This window comes from Zalophus californianus, chromosome 5 (assembly GCF_009762305.2).
Source record: "Zalophus californianus isolate mZalCal1 chromosome 5, mZalCal1.pri.v2, whole genome shotgun sequence".
NCBI classification, from domain to species: domain Eukaryota; kingdom Metazoa; phylum Chordata; class Mammalia; order Carnivora; family Otariidae; genus Zalophus; species Zalophus californianus.
The window spans coordinates 120,081,449-120,100,150 of NC_045599.1; the positions used below are offsets into that span (position 1 = coordinate 120,081,449).

Below are 18,702 nucleotides of genomic sequence, written 5' to 3' on the forward strand. Positions count from 1 at the left end.
ATTCCAAGATAGGTCATCAAGGGCAATACAGCTTCTCCCTGGCTCACTCACTCATGGGGTGCTCGCCCTTGGAAACCCACCACCATGCTGTGCGGAAGGCAAACTCGTCACACGGAGAGGCCCACGTAAGGAACAACTAAGGTTCCCGACCTACAACCAGAGTCAACTGCTTGTACAGGAGTGAGTGAGCCCCTCCAGATGATTCTAACTTACAGCCTCGAACCATTCAGGGTGATGCTGAGTGGAGCAGGTGTGAGCCGTACCCTGCCTGAAAAGTAGACTCATGAGCAAACCAAGTGCTGCGGTACTTTAAGCTACAAATGTTGGTATATTTGTTGCTTAGTCTCAGGTATTGGAACATTAAACTCTTTTTTATCACTGTCTGTATTTGCCAGATGTATGCAGAGGGTAGCAAGAAACACAGAACCCTGAATATAGACCGCCTGGCTTGCATTGCTAGCGCCATCACTTATAAGCTCTATGACCCTGGGAAACTATTTAAACTTATGCCTCTGTTTCCTTATCTGTAAAAGGGAGGAAGAATTCCAACTTCATAGGATTGTCCTGACCTAATATATGCAAAATGTTTGAAACAGTGCCTACTACAGAATAAGCTCTACTTAAGTATTGGATACTATTGTGGTGCTGATGGTGGTTTTATAGTTGGTCATATTGGTGTGGTAGGCAGAATTCTAAGAAGAGCCTGGGGACTCAGGCTTCCTGGTATCCACACCACTGTACAATACCCTTGACTTGAGTGCAGGTGGGACCTGTGAGTTGCTTCTAACCGATAGAATGTGGCAATGATGAAGGAATTTTGCAGATCTAATTGAAGTCCTTAAAGTTGACTTCAAGTTAATCAAAGATGCGATTATCCTGGGTTGGCCTGATCTAATCAGGTGAGCTCTTTAAAAGAGGATCTGGAGATCAGAGATTCTCCTGCTGACCATGAAGAAGAAGCCACCATGAGTTCAGCTGCAAGGCAATGAATGCCAACTACCCCATGGGCTCGGAAAGGAGCCTGAGCCTCAGATGAGACTGGGGCCCTGGCTGATACTTTGATGGCAGCCTGGTGAGATCCTGGCCAGATGATCCAGTTGGGTCACACTTGACCCCTGACGCATGGAAACTGCGAGCTAATAAAGAAACAGATGTTTTAAGCCACTAAGTTGGTGCTAATTTGTTATTCAGCAATAGAAAACTAATGTACTTAATAAAAATTCAAACAATAAAAAAGTATATAAAATGAAAAGGAGATTTGTCTACCACCTCAGACCTTTACCCTTCACAGGGGCAACTGCTAATAAGAACTTGTGCTTCATCGTTCCAGAAATCTACGTATATACAAGCACGTGCATGCATCTGTGTGTTGTGTGTAGGTATGTAGTGAGACTCTTTTGTCAAAGGGTATCTTCATTTTAAATTGACATATATTGCCAAATTAATGTCCTAAGACTTTGCACCAATTTACACTCCTACTACCTACATATGAGTCAACACTTGCTAACACCATGTAACATGAAACACTTTACTCTTTGCCAGGCTTTGCAGGTGAAAAATGTGTCTCATTTTGTTGTTTTTATGGGTGTTTAAGTAATTTTGAATAATGTCAAGCATTAAGAAAATGTGTATAAGCCTTTTTATTTCTGTGAACTACATGTTCATATCCATAGCCCATTTTCCCATTGGGTCACTGGCCTCTTATTGATATACAAGATCTCTTTATATAATAGCCCTTTGTCTGTTGTCTATTGTCTTACAAATGTCCTCTTTCCCACACGCTAGTGGTTTTTTTTTAACATTTTTGTTTATTTATTCATTTAAGTAATCTCTACACCCAGTGTGGGGCTCAAACTCATGACCCTGGGATCAAGAGTTGCATGCTCTTCTGACTGAGCCAGCCAGGCGCCCCCTCCCACACACAACCTTTTGTCATTTGTCTTTTATTGGGTTTTATTTTTCCATTATGGAATTTCACTTTTTTGTACAAACTTTTCATTCTTTTCTTTTTGGTTTCTGAGTCTTGTTTTATGCTTATAAAGTCCTTCCCTGCCCCAAAACTTGAAAAAAAAATCTGCAATATTTCCTTTGGATACTTTTATATTTTATTTTATTTTACTTTTTAAAGATTTTATTTATTTATTTGACAGAGACACAGCAAGAGAGGGAACACAACCGGGGGAGTGGGAGAGGGAGAAGCAGGCTTCCTGCCAAGCAGGGAGCCCGATGCGGGGCTCGATCCCAGGACCCTGGGATCATGACCTGAGCCGAAGGCAGACGCTTAACGACTGAGCCACCCAGGCGCCCTTGGATACTTTTATATTTTAATTCTTTACATTAGATATTTAATACATCTGAAATTTAAAGCTTCAACTTAATTTTCTTCCACATGGTTAACCAGTAGTTTCAAAACGTTCATTGAATAATCCACAGTTTTCCCTGATGTAAAATGCTAACTTTATTATATATTAAATTCTCACAAGCATTTTATACACACACACACACACACACACACACACACACACACACACACACACACACACACACACACACACACACACACAGTATATTTTAACATCCAGAAAGGCTAGTTACCCACCACTGCTCTCCTTTTTAAGATTTTCCTGGGGGCATTCTTTTTGTTTTTATTAGATTGAGATAGTATTCTGCTCTATGATTCCCAATTTAGTGACTAATCTAGTCAAGTCACCTAACTTCTGTGCCTCAGTATACTATAAAACTGATAACAATGATATTGGAATGAATTGGGATTGTGTACATATCTGGAAAGCATGAATGCTAAAAAAGAAAACAGTTACACGTTCAAGTCTGAAAAGGAAACTAAAATGTTAACCAGGAATAAGAAATTCAGTGCAAGGGAAATTCCCTACTTTGGCTGTAGGTTCAAACTCTGTTCTCACTGATTAGTCCTGCGTTTTTTTCTTCCCTGTTTACTTTGGCATATCTGATGCCCCACCCTATCACACGTTTAACTACAGAGTGTAAATCATGAAACCACAGCCTGGCTTGGCTCTCCTAGAAGCCACCTCGGCTGGAAGATGTTCTATCTTGTTTCTAAAGAAAACAGATTTCTGAAATATCACACATAAACACACACACACACACACACACACTCACTCACTGCCCTTGGTCCTAGTTTCAAGCCTATAAATCTTCTGATGATATATACTTTTATCACTAATCATCCTCCATGCTGTAAGGAAAACTCCTATGTCTAATTTTTTTGTTTTCTATATGGCATAGAAAACAATTCCTTCTGAGAAACGAACATTTAAAATATTATTACGAATTAGGTTATAGATACTCAGAAAAGAACAAAAGTACCAATTGTAGACTTCTGTGGCCACACTGGCAAGATTTTGCCCATATAGTGAAGTCCTGCTTATTTGAATAATCCAATTCCTTATTCATTCAACAAACTAAGCCTCTAGTATTTGTTGAGCACTGAACCAGGTACTGGGCTAGAATGATGAATAAAATACAAGTCCTGCCCTCACTGAGCCCTACTCTGCTGGAGGATAGAGGCACACACATAGGTGTTTACAATACGGTGAGATAACTTGGCAATGTCTATTAAAAAGTGATTTAAATGGGCATACCCGGGGCGCCTGGGTGGCTCAGTCGGTTGAGCAGCTGCCTTCGGCTCAAGTCATGATCTCAGGGTCCTGGGACTGAGCCCCGCGTCAGGCTCCCTGCTTGGCAGGAATCCTGCTTCTCCCTCTCCCTCTGCTGCTCCCCCGCTTGTACTCTCTCGCTCTCTCTCACTCAAATAAATAAATACATCTAAAAAAATAAATGAGCATACCCTTTGAGAAGTTCCATTTCTAAGAATTTCCTTAAAATATGAGATGAATGAACAAAATACATAGGGCCAATTATTATTGCATCTCCATAATAGTAATAAACACCAGAAAGGTACCATAACCAAACTACCTAAATAGCCAGCATTTGGGGAAAATCAAGGAAATAAATTATAGCAAAACCACATGATTGAATACTATTAAACCACTGCAAGAAAAAAAAATTACAGATCTATAAGTATGGCTATAGAGGACTATTCCTGATCTGTTAACTAAAAATAAATCTCACAAAATATGAAGTGTTATATGACTCTATTTTTGTAAGAATAAAATATACTACTTAGAGACCAATGAGAAATATCTAAGAGGACATACATCCAAATGTTAAAGAGTTCATATTTGATGCACTACTTGGTTATGAATGATTTTTATATTTTCATACAATAGATTGTTACATATATAATTATATATTAACATAAATAAAGATATTTTATATCGATATAAGTATTTTACAAAGAACTTTATTTTTTTTAAAGATTTTATTTATTTATTTGACAGAGAGATATAGCGAGAGAGGGAACACAAGCAGGGGGAGTGGGAGAGGGAGAAGCAGGCTTCCTGCCGAGCAGGAAGCCCAACATGGGGCTCGATCCCAGGACCCCAGGATCATGACCCAAGCTGAAGGCAGACGCTTAACAACCGAGCCACCCAGGCCCCAAGAACATTAAGTCAGAACAAAAGTTTATAAAAACATAGGTGTTGAGTACAGTAACAATGATTAAACAGGCATTCTTTCACAAACGTGAGTGAAACTTCTATGTGTCTGGCCTGGAGCTGCACTTGAGGGAGTCAAAGCTAACTGCAACTTTCCTGCTCTCAAGGTGCAGCCTGGAAGACTAGGGGTAAGAAAGCAAACAAGGAGGGCAGGAAGATTCACAGAGTGACATTGGAGCTGTGCCTTAAAGAATGAGGAGTTTTCTAGATGGGATGAAAGAGAATGGGAGAGGATGCTTGTTCCAGGCAAGGGGAACGAGATCAGAGAAGAAACAGGAAAATCAGGGTTGCTGTGGACAGTTGTTCAGTTTGTGCACTGTGGAAGGCAACCTGCTGAGAAAGGACTAGGAGGTGAAAATACAGGGTGTTTGCATGTTTGCTTGCCAAGTCATACACCCTAGTTCCATTTTCCCAGAGGAAGGGGCACACCCTCCCCTTTTTTAATAGAGAAAAGGAGCTTTTTTTTTTTAAGATTTTATTTATTTGAGAGAGGGAGCACAAGTGGGCGGGGGCAGAAGAAGAGAGAGAAGCAGACTCCCCACTGAGTAGGGAGCCTGACATGGGGCTCCATCCCAGGACCCTGAGATCATGACCTGAGCTGAAGGCAGACGCTTAATTGACTGAGCACCCAGGTGCCCTGAGCAACGGAGCTTTTGTTTCTGCAAGTACCTTCTGCTTGTCACGCTGTGGGTCCACCCAGAAAGGGACACCTTTTTCTATTTACACGAGGTGCCCTGACGGGGTCATAGGCCTTGCACAAGAAAGTCTTTAAATCCTGACTTGGGAAAGAGACCAGAGGACAGAAGCGCCCTGCCATGTGATCTCCAGAACCATTTTAAAGCACATAATTTGCTTTATATCATCAGAGCTATCATTGCAGGACACTGGAAAACTGTACAAAGTACTAGAGAAAAACATGTAGGTAAAATTTTCAGCCTCGCCTGAGTATGTATCAAAAGCCTTTCAAATAACTATAGCCTTTAACTATGCAGTCCTGCTTTTCAAAATTTATTCTGAAGAATCAGCATAAAGGTTTGAATTATAGAAGTGATCCGATGAGGAATTATTGATGATAGTGGGGAAAAAATCCACAATCTAAAAGTTCAGTATTAAGAGGTGGGTTCGATAAAATACAATACCCCCGAATCATGAAATACTAAACTATGCAACAGTTAAAAAGACTGGGTGGTTAAGTCGGTTAAGTGTCTGACTCGATCTCAGCTCAGGTCTTGATCTCAGGGTCATGAGTTCAAGCCCTGCCTTGGTCTCCATCCTGGGCATGGAGCCTACTTAAAAAAAAAAAAAAAAAAAAAGCATCTTTTCAAGCTGGTTCATTTCCAGACTGGGTAAAACATCCCTGCTCCGAGTACCCTAAGCACTTGCCTGTATTGGCACTTAGCAGACTATTGTTATGGCTTGCTTAATAATCCGGTCCTCCCTGGGGCACCTGGGTGGCTTAGTCATTGGGCGTCTGCCTTCAGCTCCGGTCATGATCCCAGGGTCCTGGGATCGAACCCCGTGTCGGGCTCCCTGCTCAGCCAGAAGCCTGCTTTTCCCTCTCCCACTCCCCCTGCTTGTGTCCCCTCTCTTGCTCTCTCTTTCTGTCAAATAAATAAAATATTTAAAAAATAAATAAAAAATAAATAATCCGGTCCTCCCTGTGCTAGGGACCATGGCCCCTTTGCCATCTGTCTAACACAACATCTTGCACATAGGAGAGTCCTGGTAAAGGTTTATCCAATGTATGAATGACTAGATCTTCATAGAAAACTGGAAGGATATGCACCAACAGGTTAAGAAAGCTTATTTCTGGATATCTAAGTATTTTTCTTCCTTATACTTTTTTACAAGCTCCAAATTTTCTACAATGGACCTAATATCATTCTGTAGTCAGAAAAGATAGCATGCAATTACTAAACATTGTAACTCAGAGCCTGCCATGAAATACTTGGAGCCCAGTTTTTTGTTTTTAAAGATTTTATTTATTTATTTGACTGAGCCACCCAGGTGCCCCTGGAGCCCAGTTTTTAATATGAGCTCCCTGTTAGGCCCTGCCCTGTTTCATCAAATCCATTATTTGCAAATCAGAACTCAAATAACACATATATTAAAAGGTGATTTTTCTCAACACCAGAAGATTCATGGAAGGGGGTCCATTAAATTGTAAATTCTTCTAAGACATGTTGACATCATTTCCTTTTTTTTTTTTAAGATTTTATTTATTTATTTGACAGAGAGAGAAAATAAGCAGGGGGAGTGGCAGAGGGAGAGGGGGAAGCAGGCTCCCCACTGGGCAGGGAACCCGATGCAGGTCTCCATCCCAGGACCCTGGGATCATGACCTGAGCTGAAGGCAGGCGCTTAACTGGCTGAGCCACCCAGGTGCCCCTGACACCATTTTCAAAATAGTCCATCTATCTACTTATTTTCAAGACAAATCTTCAAGGGAAGTTCACTGGCTTAATTTTATTTTGTGAAAGCTACTGTTTAGAAATCTTCATCCTCCTAATCCACTGGTCATTTTACCTAGAGCATGGATGGTATCAAGTATTTTTATGAAAGTCTGAGGTTTATACTTTCTTTAAGGTGAAATGATTTGCTTTTTCCTGGTAAAATTCAAAAGAGAATTTTTTTTAAGATTTTATTTATTTATTTGAGAGAGAGAGAGAGAGAGAGCATGAGAGGGGAGAGGGTCAGAGGGAGAAGCAGACTCCCCGTTCAGCAGGGAGCCCGATGTGGGACTCGATCCCGGGACTCCAGGATCATGACCTGAGCTGAAGGCAGTCGTTTAACCAAATGAGCCACCCCGGCGCCCTAAAAGATAATTTTTTTAAAGTTTGCATCCTGGCATCCTTAGCCAGGGATGTTTCACAATGGAAAACACAAAACCACAGATAGTTTTAGGTTGTCCTCAAACTGTTTCGTTCTATGGCTCTACCCTCCAACTATCCCCTAGGTACTAAAGGCACACATTTCCCAGGCTTCTCCTCATTTGGTTTTGTAGAAGCTCCAAACCCAGATAAAAATATATGAATAATCAAAGTTGTTCTGATCTCACTCTTTTTTTTAATAGATCTTATTTATTTATTTGAGAGAGAGAGATCGCCCGAGAAAGGGAGACCATGAGCAGGGGGGACGGGCAGAGGGAAGAGGGAGAGGGAGCAGCAGACTCCCCACTGGGGCAGAGGGGAGGGGGAGAGGGAGCAGCAGACTCCCCGCCGAGCAGGGAGTCCAAAGCAGGACTTGATCCCAGGACCCTGGGATCATGGCCTGAACCGAGACAGACGCTAAACTGACTGATCCACCCAGGCGCCCCTGATCTCACTCTTTTGAGGCTCCTTCCTAGTTAATTCTGTTCTGTGTCTGCCTAGTGAACATCCTGTCACACACAGACACACGTACCCCATAACTGTAGCTTGCACCGTGTACTCCCCAGGCAAAAATTCCATCCTTCCATTTGCCCTCACTCCAATCAAACTGATCTGCCCAGCATGCCTCTCATTCTTGTTACATAACAATACAGCATAAGGTTTTCCAGTGGTTTATTGGTTCTTGCTGGTGGGTGTCAGGCTTGCCTTTTAACAGCAGGCTGACATAACAGCCTTGCCCCAAGGCTGTCCTTCTAATAATTGTGGTAATTTCAGGAGTGGTGCCTGTCTGCCATACCACCATCTCATTGCAGTGGCCCCCCCGGGGAAGAAGTGGGAAGGAGAGGGAAAATGCTAACCATCTGAGACAACTCAAGGAGGAGCCCCATTGTTGTCCAAGAGTTTGCATTTCTGTCCCTATGCCTTCTTCCTGGCAGGCCCTTGGTGACATTCTGTATCAGAAGAGCAGGCATGTGGTGAAATGGAAACTGTCCCATCAAATAGAGAAGCAAATAAGAACAAGGGTAAGTACATTGAGCCCAGCCTTCCTGTTGGATTAAAAATCTCTCTGGGTTATCTGATAGTCACCCTTCATTTTATCTGAACAGAGGCTTTTTTCTACTGTGGAGAAGCAGGTCACCTCTGCAGGTTCTCTGTGCTCTATTACCTAGACCTGTGGAAGCGTCCCCTTGTTTGGTGGCAGAGTCTGGAACTGCTGCTTGGCGGGACTGGGTCATTCAGGCCGCCACCTTTGCCTAGACCCATGTACTCCAAAGCTCCCTTTTCCTAGTTTATTATAACTCCAGTCCTTTTTCTTTTTAATTTGCTTCTCTTTCTTTTTAAAAATTTGTATTTATTTTTTAAATTGAAGTATAATTAACCTTCAGTGTTATATTAGTCTCAGGTGTACAGAATGTTTCTCAAGAATTCTGTACATTACTCAGTGCTCATCATGGTAAGTGTGCTCTTAATCCCCATCACCTATTTCACCCATCTCCTTAACCACCACCCCTTTGGTAACCACCAGTTCTCTATATTTTAAGAGTCTGGTTTTTTGTTTGTCTCTTATTTTCTTTGTTTGTTTCATAAATTCTACACCTGAGTGAAATCATATGGTATTTGTCTTTCTCTGACTGATTTATTTCATTTAGCATTATACCCTCTGGATCCATCCATGTTGTTGCAAATGGCAAGATTTCATCCTTTTTTATGGTTGTTCTTGATGGTGAAATTGGAGCTTGTTTAAGTAATCTTGACAGCTGGAGGGACAATTCTGACCTCTAGCTCTTGACCTTACAAAGCAACTGCCCAACGCAAATATAATGTAAGCTACATATGTGACTTAAAATTTTGAGTAGTCATATAAAAAAAGTAAAAAGAAACAAGTGAAGTTAATTTTAATAGTATTTTATTCAACTCAATATATCCAAATACATTTATACCCAATTACATTTCAGCATGTAATCAATATGAAAATTATTTATGAAATATTTTATATTTTTTGTACTAAGTCTTTGAAATCTGGGTGTGTATTTTGTGTTCACAGTGCATCTGAATTTGGACTAGCATATTTCAAATGCCCAGGGGTCACATATGGACAAAGGCTACTGCATGAAACAGGGCAATTATAGAGGAAGTATGGCAGGATTTTGGAGATTGTCCAGCCTGACTCCTTATTTACAGAAAAGTTAAGTACATACTCTGAAGTTATGCAACCAGTTTGTAAAAAAGGCGGGATTAGAAGCCAATTATCCTCACCCTACCCTATAGTCTTATTCTCAAAGCTGATTAGCAGCAAAGCTGGACTAGAACCCGAACCTCCTTAGGCCTGCTCACACCTGCTGTGGACCTCTCTTTTCTACCAGGCAGGCCTAGAGGGAAGAAGCCTTTACACCTGTCTTACTTTCCTCCTAAATAGACTAACAGCTCCACTTGGAAACAATCTGGCTGTAAACCAAGCCCAGAGTGGGGTTGAATTTTTCCATATCTTTCCACCAGATAATGTTTTTTTTATGACTTGTCACCCTTGTCCCCGAAACCAGAAACTCTTAGTTTCACCAAGCTACTTAAAAAACTCTGATTCCGGGCGCCTGGGTGGCTCAGTTGGTTAAACGACTGCCTTCGGCTCGGGTCATGATCCTGGAGTCCCGGGATCGAGTCCCACATCGGGCTCCCTGCTCAGCAGGGAGTCTGCTTCTCCCTCTGACCCTCTTCCGTCTCGTGCTCTCTATCTCTCATTCTCTCTCTCAAATAAATAAATAAAATCTTTAAAAAACAAAACAAAAAACTCTGATTCCTTTAGGCAATGGTTCTCAATAGAGGTGTCCATCAGAATCACCTATGGAGCTTCAAAATGATTCAAATGACTGGTCCCCCGCTCCAAATCCTGATGTATAGGTTTGTGGAAGAAGTCAAGTAGATCACTATTTTTTAATGGTTCCCTAGTGATTCTGATGCACACCCCCAACTCACAATGACCTCACCAACTGCCAAATCCCTGCTGATGTTGCCAGACCCTCAGGTGTCTGACATTGTTGACCTTGCCAGACCAGACAGGTCGGGTCTTAAGAAAGAACCTGGTCTCAAGGAAAGAAACATGAGATAGGTACCCCAGCACCTCCGGGGGCGGGGCTTCCTGCTTCCTTTTCCTCCACACGCTCTGCTCCCAAGGCCACCTCCAGCCTCATTTCCTGATTCTCCAGCCTCAGCTGCAGTGCAGCCCCAGCTGGTGAGGAAGGCAGGAATGTGGCAGACAGGACTCGCTCTCATGGCCTTGGCTGCCTGTGTGGCCCTTCCCTCCTCGGAAGGTGAGTGGGGGCGCTGCCTCCCAAGTTGGAGCTGGAAGGAGTGAGGTGCTGGAGGCAATTTGGGGCAGGAAGTTCGATCTCTTCAGGTAGGAATTTCCAATTATCTACAAGAGAGCGGCATAGGTTTAAGTTCCTGATCTTCTAGAAGGACGGAACCTCATTTGAACATATTAGTAATTTGCCACGTGGAGGATGAGATCCTTCCATACAGCAACTTTAAGCTGTGTTTCCTTTTCTGACAACAGTGTCTTAGAAAACCCCCAGGGAGAGGTTGGAGGAAAGCTCTGTCTCCCCCCTCATCCTAGCCTGCTACACTGGATACAAGTGTGCATGTTCCTACAGGAAAGACAGACTTGACCTTCGGGGTTAGAGGTTTGGTAAGCAACAAAGTCAGCGCTGTGGATGCTGCAAACCAAAACTTCAATCAGACATTGAAAAAGGGATGCAGGAGAGGGGCAGCTGGGTGACTCAGTCGGTTAAGCCTCTGACTCTTGATTTTGGCTCAGGTCATGGTCTTGGGGTCTTGGGGTTGTGTGATTGAGCCCCGCTTGGGTCTCTGTGCTCAGCCGCGCATCTGCTTCTCTCCCTCTCCCTCTGCCCCCTTTCACTGCCTTCTCTCTCTCTCTCTCTCTCTCTCTCTAAAATAAATAAGTGGGTCATGGGGCACCTGGTTGGCTCAATTGGTTAAGCATCTGCGTTCGGCTCAGGTCATGATTCCAGGGTCCTGGGATGGAGCCCCACGTCGGGCTCCCTGCTCAGTGGGGAGCCTGCTTCCCTCTCTCCTCCCTGCTCCTGCTCTCTCGCTATCTCTGTCTCTCTCTCCAATAAATAAATAAAATTTAAAAAATAAAATAAAATAAATAAATGGGCCTTTATAAAAAAAGGGATGCAGGATAGAGGAGATCGAACCATATAAATTATATCAAAGAGAACTTAATTTGTGAATTGCTAGCATATATATGGAGATTATAACTGCATTTGGACCAGAGGCAATGTTTTCTACTGTACTTAGGAAAACCTAAACATAAGGACTTATTACTTGACTGATTTGACTGTTATCCCCTTTATTCTGAATAGATTCTCTAAATCCAGAACAGAGGTGAAATATAAGTTTTGTTTGGTCTGCTTTTGAAAACATTAAGCCAACATTTAAAAACTGACAGATTTCATGTACACATTCTCATACAGACACACAAACTGGATTTTTTAAAGCTTCTCTTGAAAAATCACAGCTGGCCACAAGGGTTCCATGTTCCCTGGCAAAAACTGGCTGGAGCAGAATAGCCTCTGTCCTTCTCTGAAGTTGGCTCTCATCCTATTAACTGCCTGGTTCCTACAGGTATTTGTTTAGGGGCCCCAGTATAGTGCACCAATGTACTGGGTTTTATATGACTGAGCATGGGAAAAAAATCTGGGTGATCTCTTCTTCACTTCTATCAATCTGTCTTATTAAGACAAAGACGCCAGTGTGTCATCTTATATGTTTCTGTAAAATTTTTTCAGAAAAAGTCACCATGTAAGTTTTAGGATTCACTTTCACCGTCTCTCAAAGGTTTACCTGCTAAGGCTTTAGTCCTAGTTTTGGCAGTACAAATTTAATTTTTTTCACAGAAAACTTTTAAATAAAAGTGTATGTTTCTCCCTTCCGCTTCCTGACCTGGTTCCAACTGTCCTCGCAGCAGCCCCCCTCCGGGCGGGGAGGGAGAGAAGAGCGGGGGAGGTGGGGGATGTCCCCGCCGCACCCAGGACCCAGGGCCAAGCTTCGCGGGGGACCCAGTCCTGGCAGAGAGGGCGGGACCGCAAAACACAGAGGGGTTCGAAAAAGGAACGGTCGGTGATGGTAAGAAAGAAAGAGCACCGAGGAGACCCCGGGGTGGCCTTCTGGGCTATTCCCAGGGTTTTTTTTTTTTTCCTAAGGCAGTTTGGGCCACCGGAAAATCACAGTGTCCTCTGCCATTTAAAAATAAGCAATGCCTGAGAGCAGCTGTGGAACCGAGAGGGGCAACCAGCTGCTTTCCAGAAAAGACTTCCGCGGACTACCTCTGTGTCCTGCGCGCCCTGTGGGAGGCTCTAAGGGATTCCGGCCTGGGAGGGGGAGGGGCAGGGAGGCAGGGAGGGAGGCATACTGAGCAGGGCAGGGAAGGAGGAATAGGTAGCTTTGGCAGTCGTCACAGGCTGGGGCTGGGGACCTGGAAGTGGTCTGTGCCCGCTGGAGACTTTGAGAACTACATTTTGTTCTTACAGGCATCAACCGTTCCATTATCTTACTGTTGCCGTAAACGACCATTTTAATGTTAGGGCTCAGTAATTGGCATTCTCAAAGTGTTGTGCATATATCAGGAAGCAGTTGACTTACCTGTAATTAAAAGTCTTGGATTCCACCAAAGGTAGGAGGGCAAGCTCTCTAGCTGCTGACGTGGCTGCTGGCTCCCAGAACTCATTGCTGAGTCCATAAAAATATCTATCATCCGTCCTCAGTGGCCCTGAGCCAGATGATTCAAAGCCGCAATCTGGGGCTTTGTGGGCCTGGAGTTTTTACTCTGTACATGGAGACTAAGGCTCCGCTTGTCTCTGGCAGATGCAAGCTGGCGGATTTTGCTTTAGAACCCAAACGGACTTCTGACAACCTATTTTGTCAGAGTAGGATGGCTCCTCCTTACACAGACTCTTGCTAGGGACTTGCTGCTGGCATCTTTTTTTTTTTTTTTTAAGATTTTATTTATTTATTTGAGAGAGGGAGAGAGAACGAGCAGGGGGGGAGGCAGAGGGAGAGGGAGAAACAGAATCCCCGCTGAGCAGGGAGCCCCGACTGGGGCTCAATCCCAGGACCCCGGGATCATGACCTGAGCCAAAGCCAGGAGTCACCCATTCAACTGACTGAGCCACCTCGGCGCCCCCAGGGGTTTTTTAAATGTCCTGTCTATGTCTGGAAAAGCAGAATGATATAACAGCAGTCTTCTCAAATCTGAGTCGTATATGGGCCCCTTTAAAGGAAAACATTCTTTTTTTACTCTCAATGATGACCTTTATATTATTTTACTATGTTACTTGATATATAAACATGAAACCAATTATGAACACCCAAATAAATTTAAATTTTAAATAAAAACACAGCTACAAAGCCAAGAATATGTCAATGTAATAATATTAATTTAAATTAATAGTTAATGTTTGGCCAAAACTCACATCATCATTCCAAACATGAATATAGCACTGATTCTTAAGATGCAAATTTTGAGTTTTATGTGCATATACTACCGTGTTCAGAATGAGAAGTGCTTTTTCCCCACGACTTTTTTGTTTGAACCACAATGATATAACTGAGTCCTCCCTTAATATGAATGCATTATGAAATTCTAGTCTGTTCTTTTCTGACTGACCTGGGACAATTAAGGTAGGGTCTCACTTGCTAACAACATTAGCATAAACAAGCAAAATTCAAATGTCCTGAAAGTACTCTTTTAAGATGGTCTTCCAGAAGATCCAGAACATGTCTATTTAAAGATTATGAGTGAGATGACATACTAAGATTTAGGAATTGTCTGTAGAGCTCATGAACCCTGAGAACACACCCAGAGGCCCCCTCCTATGAAACCCAGTTTGAGAAACACTGGCAAGACTGAGAAGAGTCACTTTGGACTCCAAAAAGCCAAGTCAAAATTCTAAATACATGAACTTGAGAAATTATTTAATCGCTCTGAGCCCATTTTCTTAATGGTAAAACAGGAATAATAATGCCTCTCTTACCTAGTTATTTTCATGATTAAATGAAGTAACATAAGGAAAGTGTTTGGCATAGAGGACATGCTCAATAATAGTTTCCAGGGCGCCTGGGGTGCTCAGTAGGTTAGGTGTCTGCCTTTGGCTCAGGTCATGATCCCAGGGTCCTGGGATCGAGCCCCGCATCAGGCTCCCCATTCAGCGGGGAGTCCGCTTCTCCCTCTCCCTCTGCTCCTCCCCCTGCTTGTGTGCTCTGTCAAATAAATAAATAAAATATTTAAAAAAATAATGTTTCCTTCCCTTTCCTCTCACCAGGTTCTATCACCAACTTTTTAGATTAAAATTATGAAAAGTCACAAAAATCAAAGAATTTAATTCCTAAAATTATAAAAAGTAACAAATAGTCTAAATTTTTAAAATAGAAAATATAGAATAAAAAATGTGAAAGTCCCCCTTCTCCATTCCTTTCATCCCTCTCCTCTATCCAGAGGTAATAACCCCTCTGGGTTCTCTGTATCCTTCCAGAACTCTCTCTATGCATTTGCAAATATGAACCCACACACATTCACACAGATTTTTGAAAACATAAAAACTATCTACACATTACCTATTTTCATTTAATTTTAAAATTTTATTTTATTGTTATGTTAATCACATTACATCATTAGTTTTTGATGTAGTATTCCATGATTCATTGTTTGCATATAACACCCAGTGCTCCATGCAGTATGTGCCCTCCTTAATACCCATCACCAGGCTAACCCATCCCCCCACCCCCCTCCCTTCTAGAACCCTGTTTGTTTCTCAGAGTCCATCGTCTCTCATGGTTCATCTCCCCCTCCGATTTCCCCCCTTCATTTTTCCCTTCCTACTATCTTTTTTTTTTTAACATATAATGTATTATTTGTTTCAGAGGTACAGGTCTGTGATTCAACAGTTAAAGATTTTTATTTATTCATTTGAGAGGGAGAGAGAGAGAGAGCACAAGCAGGGGGAGCAGCAGAGGGAGAAGGAGAAGCAGACTCCCAGCCGAGCAGGGAGCCCAATGAGGGACTCGATCCCAGGACCCTGGAAACATGACCCGAGCTGAAGGCAGACGCTTAACCACTGAGCCCCCCAGGTGCCCCTCCATTTCATACATCACAGATAAGAGTATAGCTATTTAACACACAGTCATTTTTTAAAAATTTGGATCATTCATCTTATAGGCAACATACAAACTTCTGGGACTAGTTTGGAATATTGAAGTTCCATTTATTCATTATCAGCGAAAGTCTTATTAAGAGACAGAAACCTGACAAAAAAGTTTGAACAGGGTAAGTATATCAAATTAATATATCAAATTATTAACTATAACAAGACATGGGCTACAAGGAGGTAAACAGAACTGTAAGAGTATAGGGATGGGTGGGGCTGACATTGGTAGGGCCGAAGGGGAGTGTTCAAGGGAAGGAATCCTGCCCCCCTTCCCTGCCCAGCTGAGATTCAGACTGTGTTGGAGAGGGCACAGCCGTGGCTCACCGAATGGCCAAGAAATCCCTTGGTCTGCCCTCCGGTGTGCAGGAGGCAAGTTCTTCGCGGGGAGGTGTCCCGCTGGAGACATTCTGCCACCAAACTGCCTGGGCGGGTGCTTGCGAGCTGTCCTGAGCTACCAGAGCAGGGGCCAGAGGAGCTGCAGCCCGGCAGGAGTGGGGCCGGCATGAGCCCCCCGGGCAGGAGCACCTGCAGCCTGGAAGGAGAACCCCTTCTCGCTGCAATGCCATTCCAGTGTCCTCCATGACGGAGCTTAACATCAGGCCAGCTGGTGAAGGAAAGGTTTTTAAAGGGCTCATGTTACGTTCACAGAACTAGCAATTAAGGATGAATGTGAAGCTGAGGGGCAGTAAATGGACAATGGGCACATTTTACAAGCACTTAATATTGACACCTAGATACCTACTATGGGGCAGGCAATGCAGTTTTGTTTCTAATTATTATTATTATTATTTTTAAAGATTTTATTTACTTATTTGACAGAGAGAGTACACAAGCAGGGGGAGCGGCAGGGAGAGGGAGGGGAGAAGCAGGCTCCCTGCTGAGCAAGGAGCCTGATGGGGGCTCGATCCCAGGACCTTGGGATCAGGACCTGAGCCGAAAGCAGACGCTCAACAACTGAGCCACCCAGGCGCCCCTTGTTTCTAATGATTGAGTGTTTACTTGTCACTTTGTTCTAAGCACTTAAGTATATAAAGCCATGCAATCTTCATAACACCCCTCTGAGGTAGGTGATATCACCACCCCCATATTACAGATAAAGAAACAGACAGAATTAAGTAACTCATCCAACATAAGCTAGTAAGTGGTAAAGCCAGGAATTGAATCTGCTTGTTTGTCTCCATATGCTTAACTACTGTGCAGTGATGCCTTTCAGCATGTCCCTCTGGCACAAAATTATCCCCATCCCCTTCAGGACTACCCCCCCCACCACTCCAAGTGTCCATGCTGTGAGAAGTACTAATGACCAGATGTCTTCACATTAAGGTAAAGAAAAAGCCTCATTCACTCTTCATTACCAAACATTATCCCATGGTTCCAAAAAGTATCTGGGAGGATATTAATTGGGCGTAGCAATTTCATGCATCATTGCTTGGTGAGTCCTCCCTGCTTCCTCGATGTTAGCAGTGGACACCTTCATCTGCAGGCCTCCAGTGTGATGTGGCTCCATAAGGTGTGAAGTCCACTAGATCAGGGAACTGTAACCTTAACCAAACACATTCAAAACGTTATCTTTATTTACATACTGGCCTTCTTAAATGGCACTCACAAACCCGAGATGCTGATAGCAGGCAAGTGAATCTTTCTTATTGTTTTTATCTTTACCCTGGGAATCCTTTCTCCAAGAGTAGCACAAACTTTTGCTTTGTTTCTATTTTACTATGTTCTATAAAGTGTTCTTTATACCAGTGTTTTTCAAACTGCACTTCTAATAAGCCCTCAAATGACGCCACTGCTGCAGCTCCGGGAATCACGCTTTGAGTGGCAAGAGGCTATACAGCTAAGTAAGAGAGGAAGCTGGTTCATCACTCTGTAATAACAGGATTATTTCCTTAAAACCCAGAATCTAATTTTTATATCATGAATTTGATGTGCAGTGTTTTAGCATTAATCTTAACAGAACTTGAGCAGGAAATTTTTAAAGCCTTGATACAAAATTGGATCACAGACAGAACCAAATCGGGGACAGACATTCGTGGCAAATGACCCACCCAACTCTCTGACAATACTGGAAATATTACAATAACAAAACCCAAAACCAACAGAATTATTAGCAATAACACTTTAATAACTAATACTTTTACTAGAAATACCAATATCTTTATTATTAAATATAATTATTAAATTATTAATTATATCGGATCATTAAATTATTAATTATATTAAATTATTAAATATAATGGGCAAATGATTTATCATATTGAGTTGACGCCTAAGTACTTGAGTGATGGTGGAGGGATAATGTTTCTGAAAAGCATGTGTAATTTAAGGACATTTGGGACATAAGACCTTGATCAAATATAGGTAATCTTATTTCCTAAAAAAAAAAAAAAGGAAAGTTATTTTAATAGCATTAAAAGCCTTAAAACAAGATACAATGAAATTAAGACAAAAGAGCTTAGTTCAGCTCAAGAGACATTTATTTAGCATTAATACCAGGTACTATGCTATGTGGTGCGGGTACAAATATATACTGAGGGAGCTCACAGTCAAAAGACACAGTCAGAAACTCTTAAATTTTATATATGGTAATGACAGGAAAGCACAGGATGCTGTGGGACCAGAGATTCACATAAGAAAACAGCAAGACTGGGAAAAAGGAGACAATTAATGACATCTTGAACTTGGTCATTAGTTAACAGGGATGAAAAGAGGGGAGACAAATCTGAGAAATGTTAGAGTAAAATATACAGGAGTTTGTGACTGGCTGTGGGGAGTAGAGAAGGAGATTGGAATGACACATGGGTTTCTGGGTAGCAGTAAATGACCATTATGTGAGATGAGAAAAGGAAAGGAACAGATTTTCAGTGGTAAGAAATAATGCCTTCAGTTTGGGATTTATTAAGTTGGGGAGTCTGTGGAATATTCAAGTGTATGTTCAACAGCAGTTGAATATATGTCAGAATTATTGGGGTAGAGGCTAAAGCAGACAAAGATATCTTAAAGTTACTGACACAGG

General features: G+C 42.4%; 1 protein-coding gene across 1 annotated transcript in view; it reads left to right on the forward strand.

The window, feature by feature from the left end:
• Positions 1-9,473: 9,473 nt before the first annotated feature.
• Positions 9,474-18,702, forward strand: part of CCL28 (C-C motif chemokine ligand 28) — a 30,375-nt gene continuing 21,146 nt past the window's right edge. Inside the window, exon 1 of the mRNA XM_027606708.2 lies at positions 9,474-10,769. Within this exon, the coding sequence (XP_027462509.1) occupies positions 10,706-10,769 (64 nt within the window). The 5' untranslated portion in view covers positions 9,474-10,705. The remainder of the gene's footprint in view (positions 10,770-18,702) is intronic.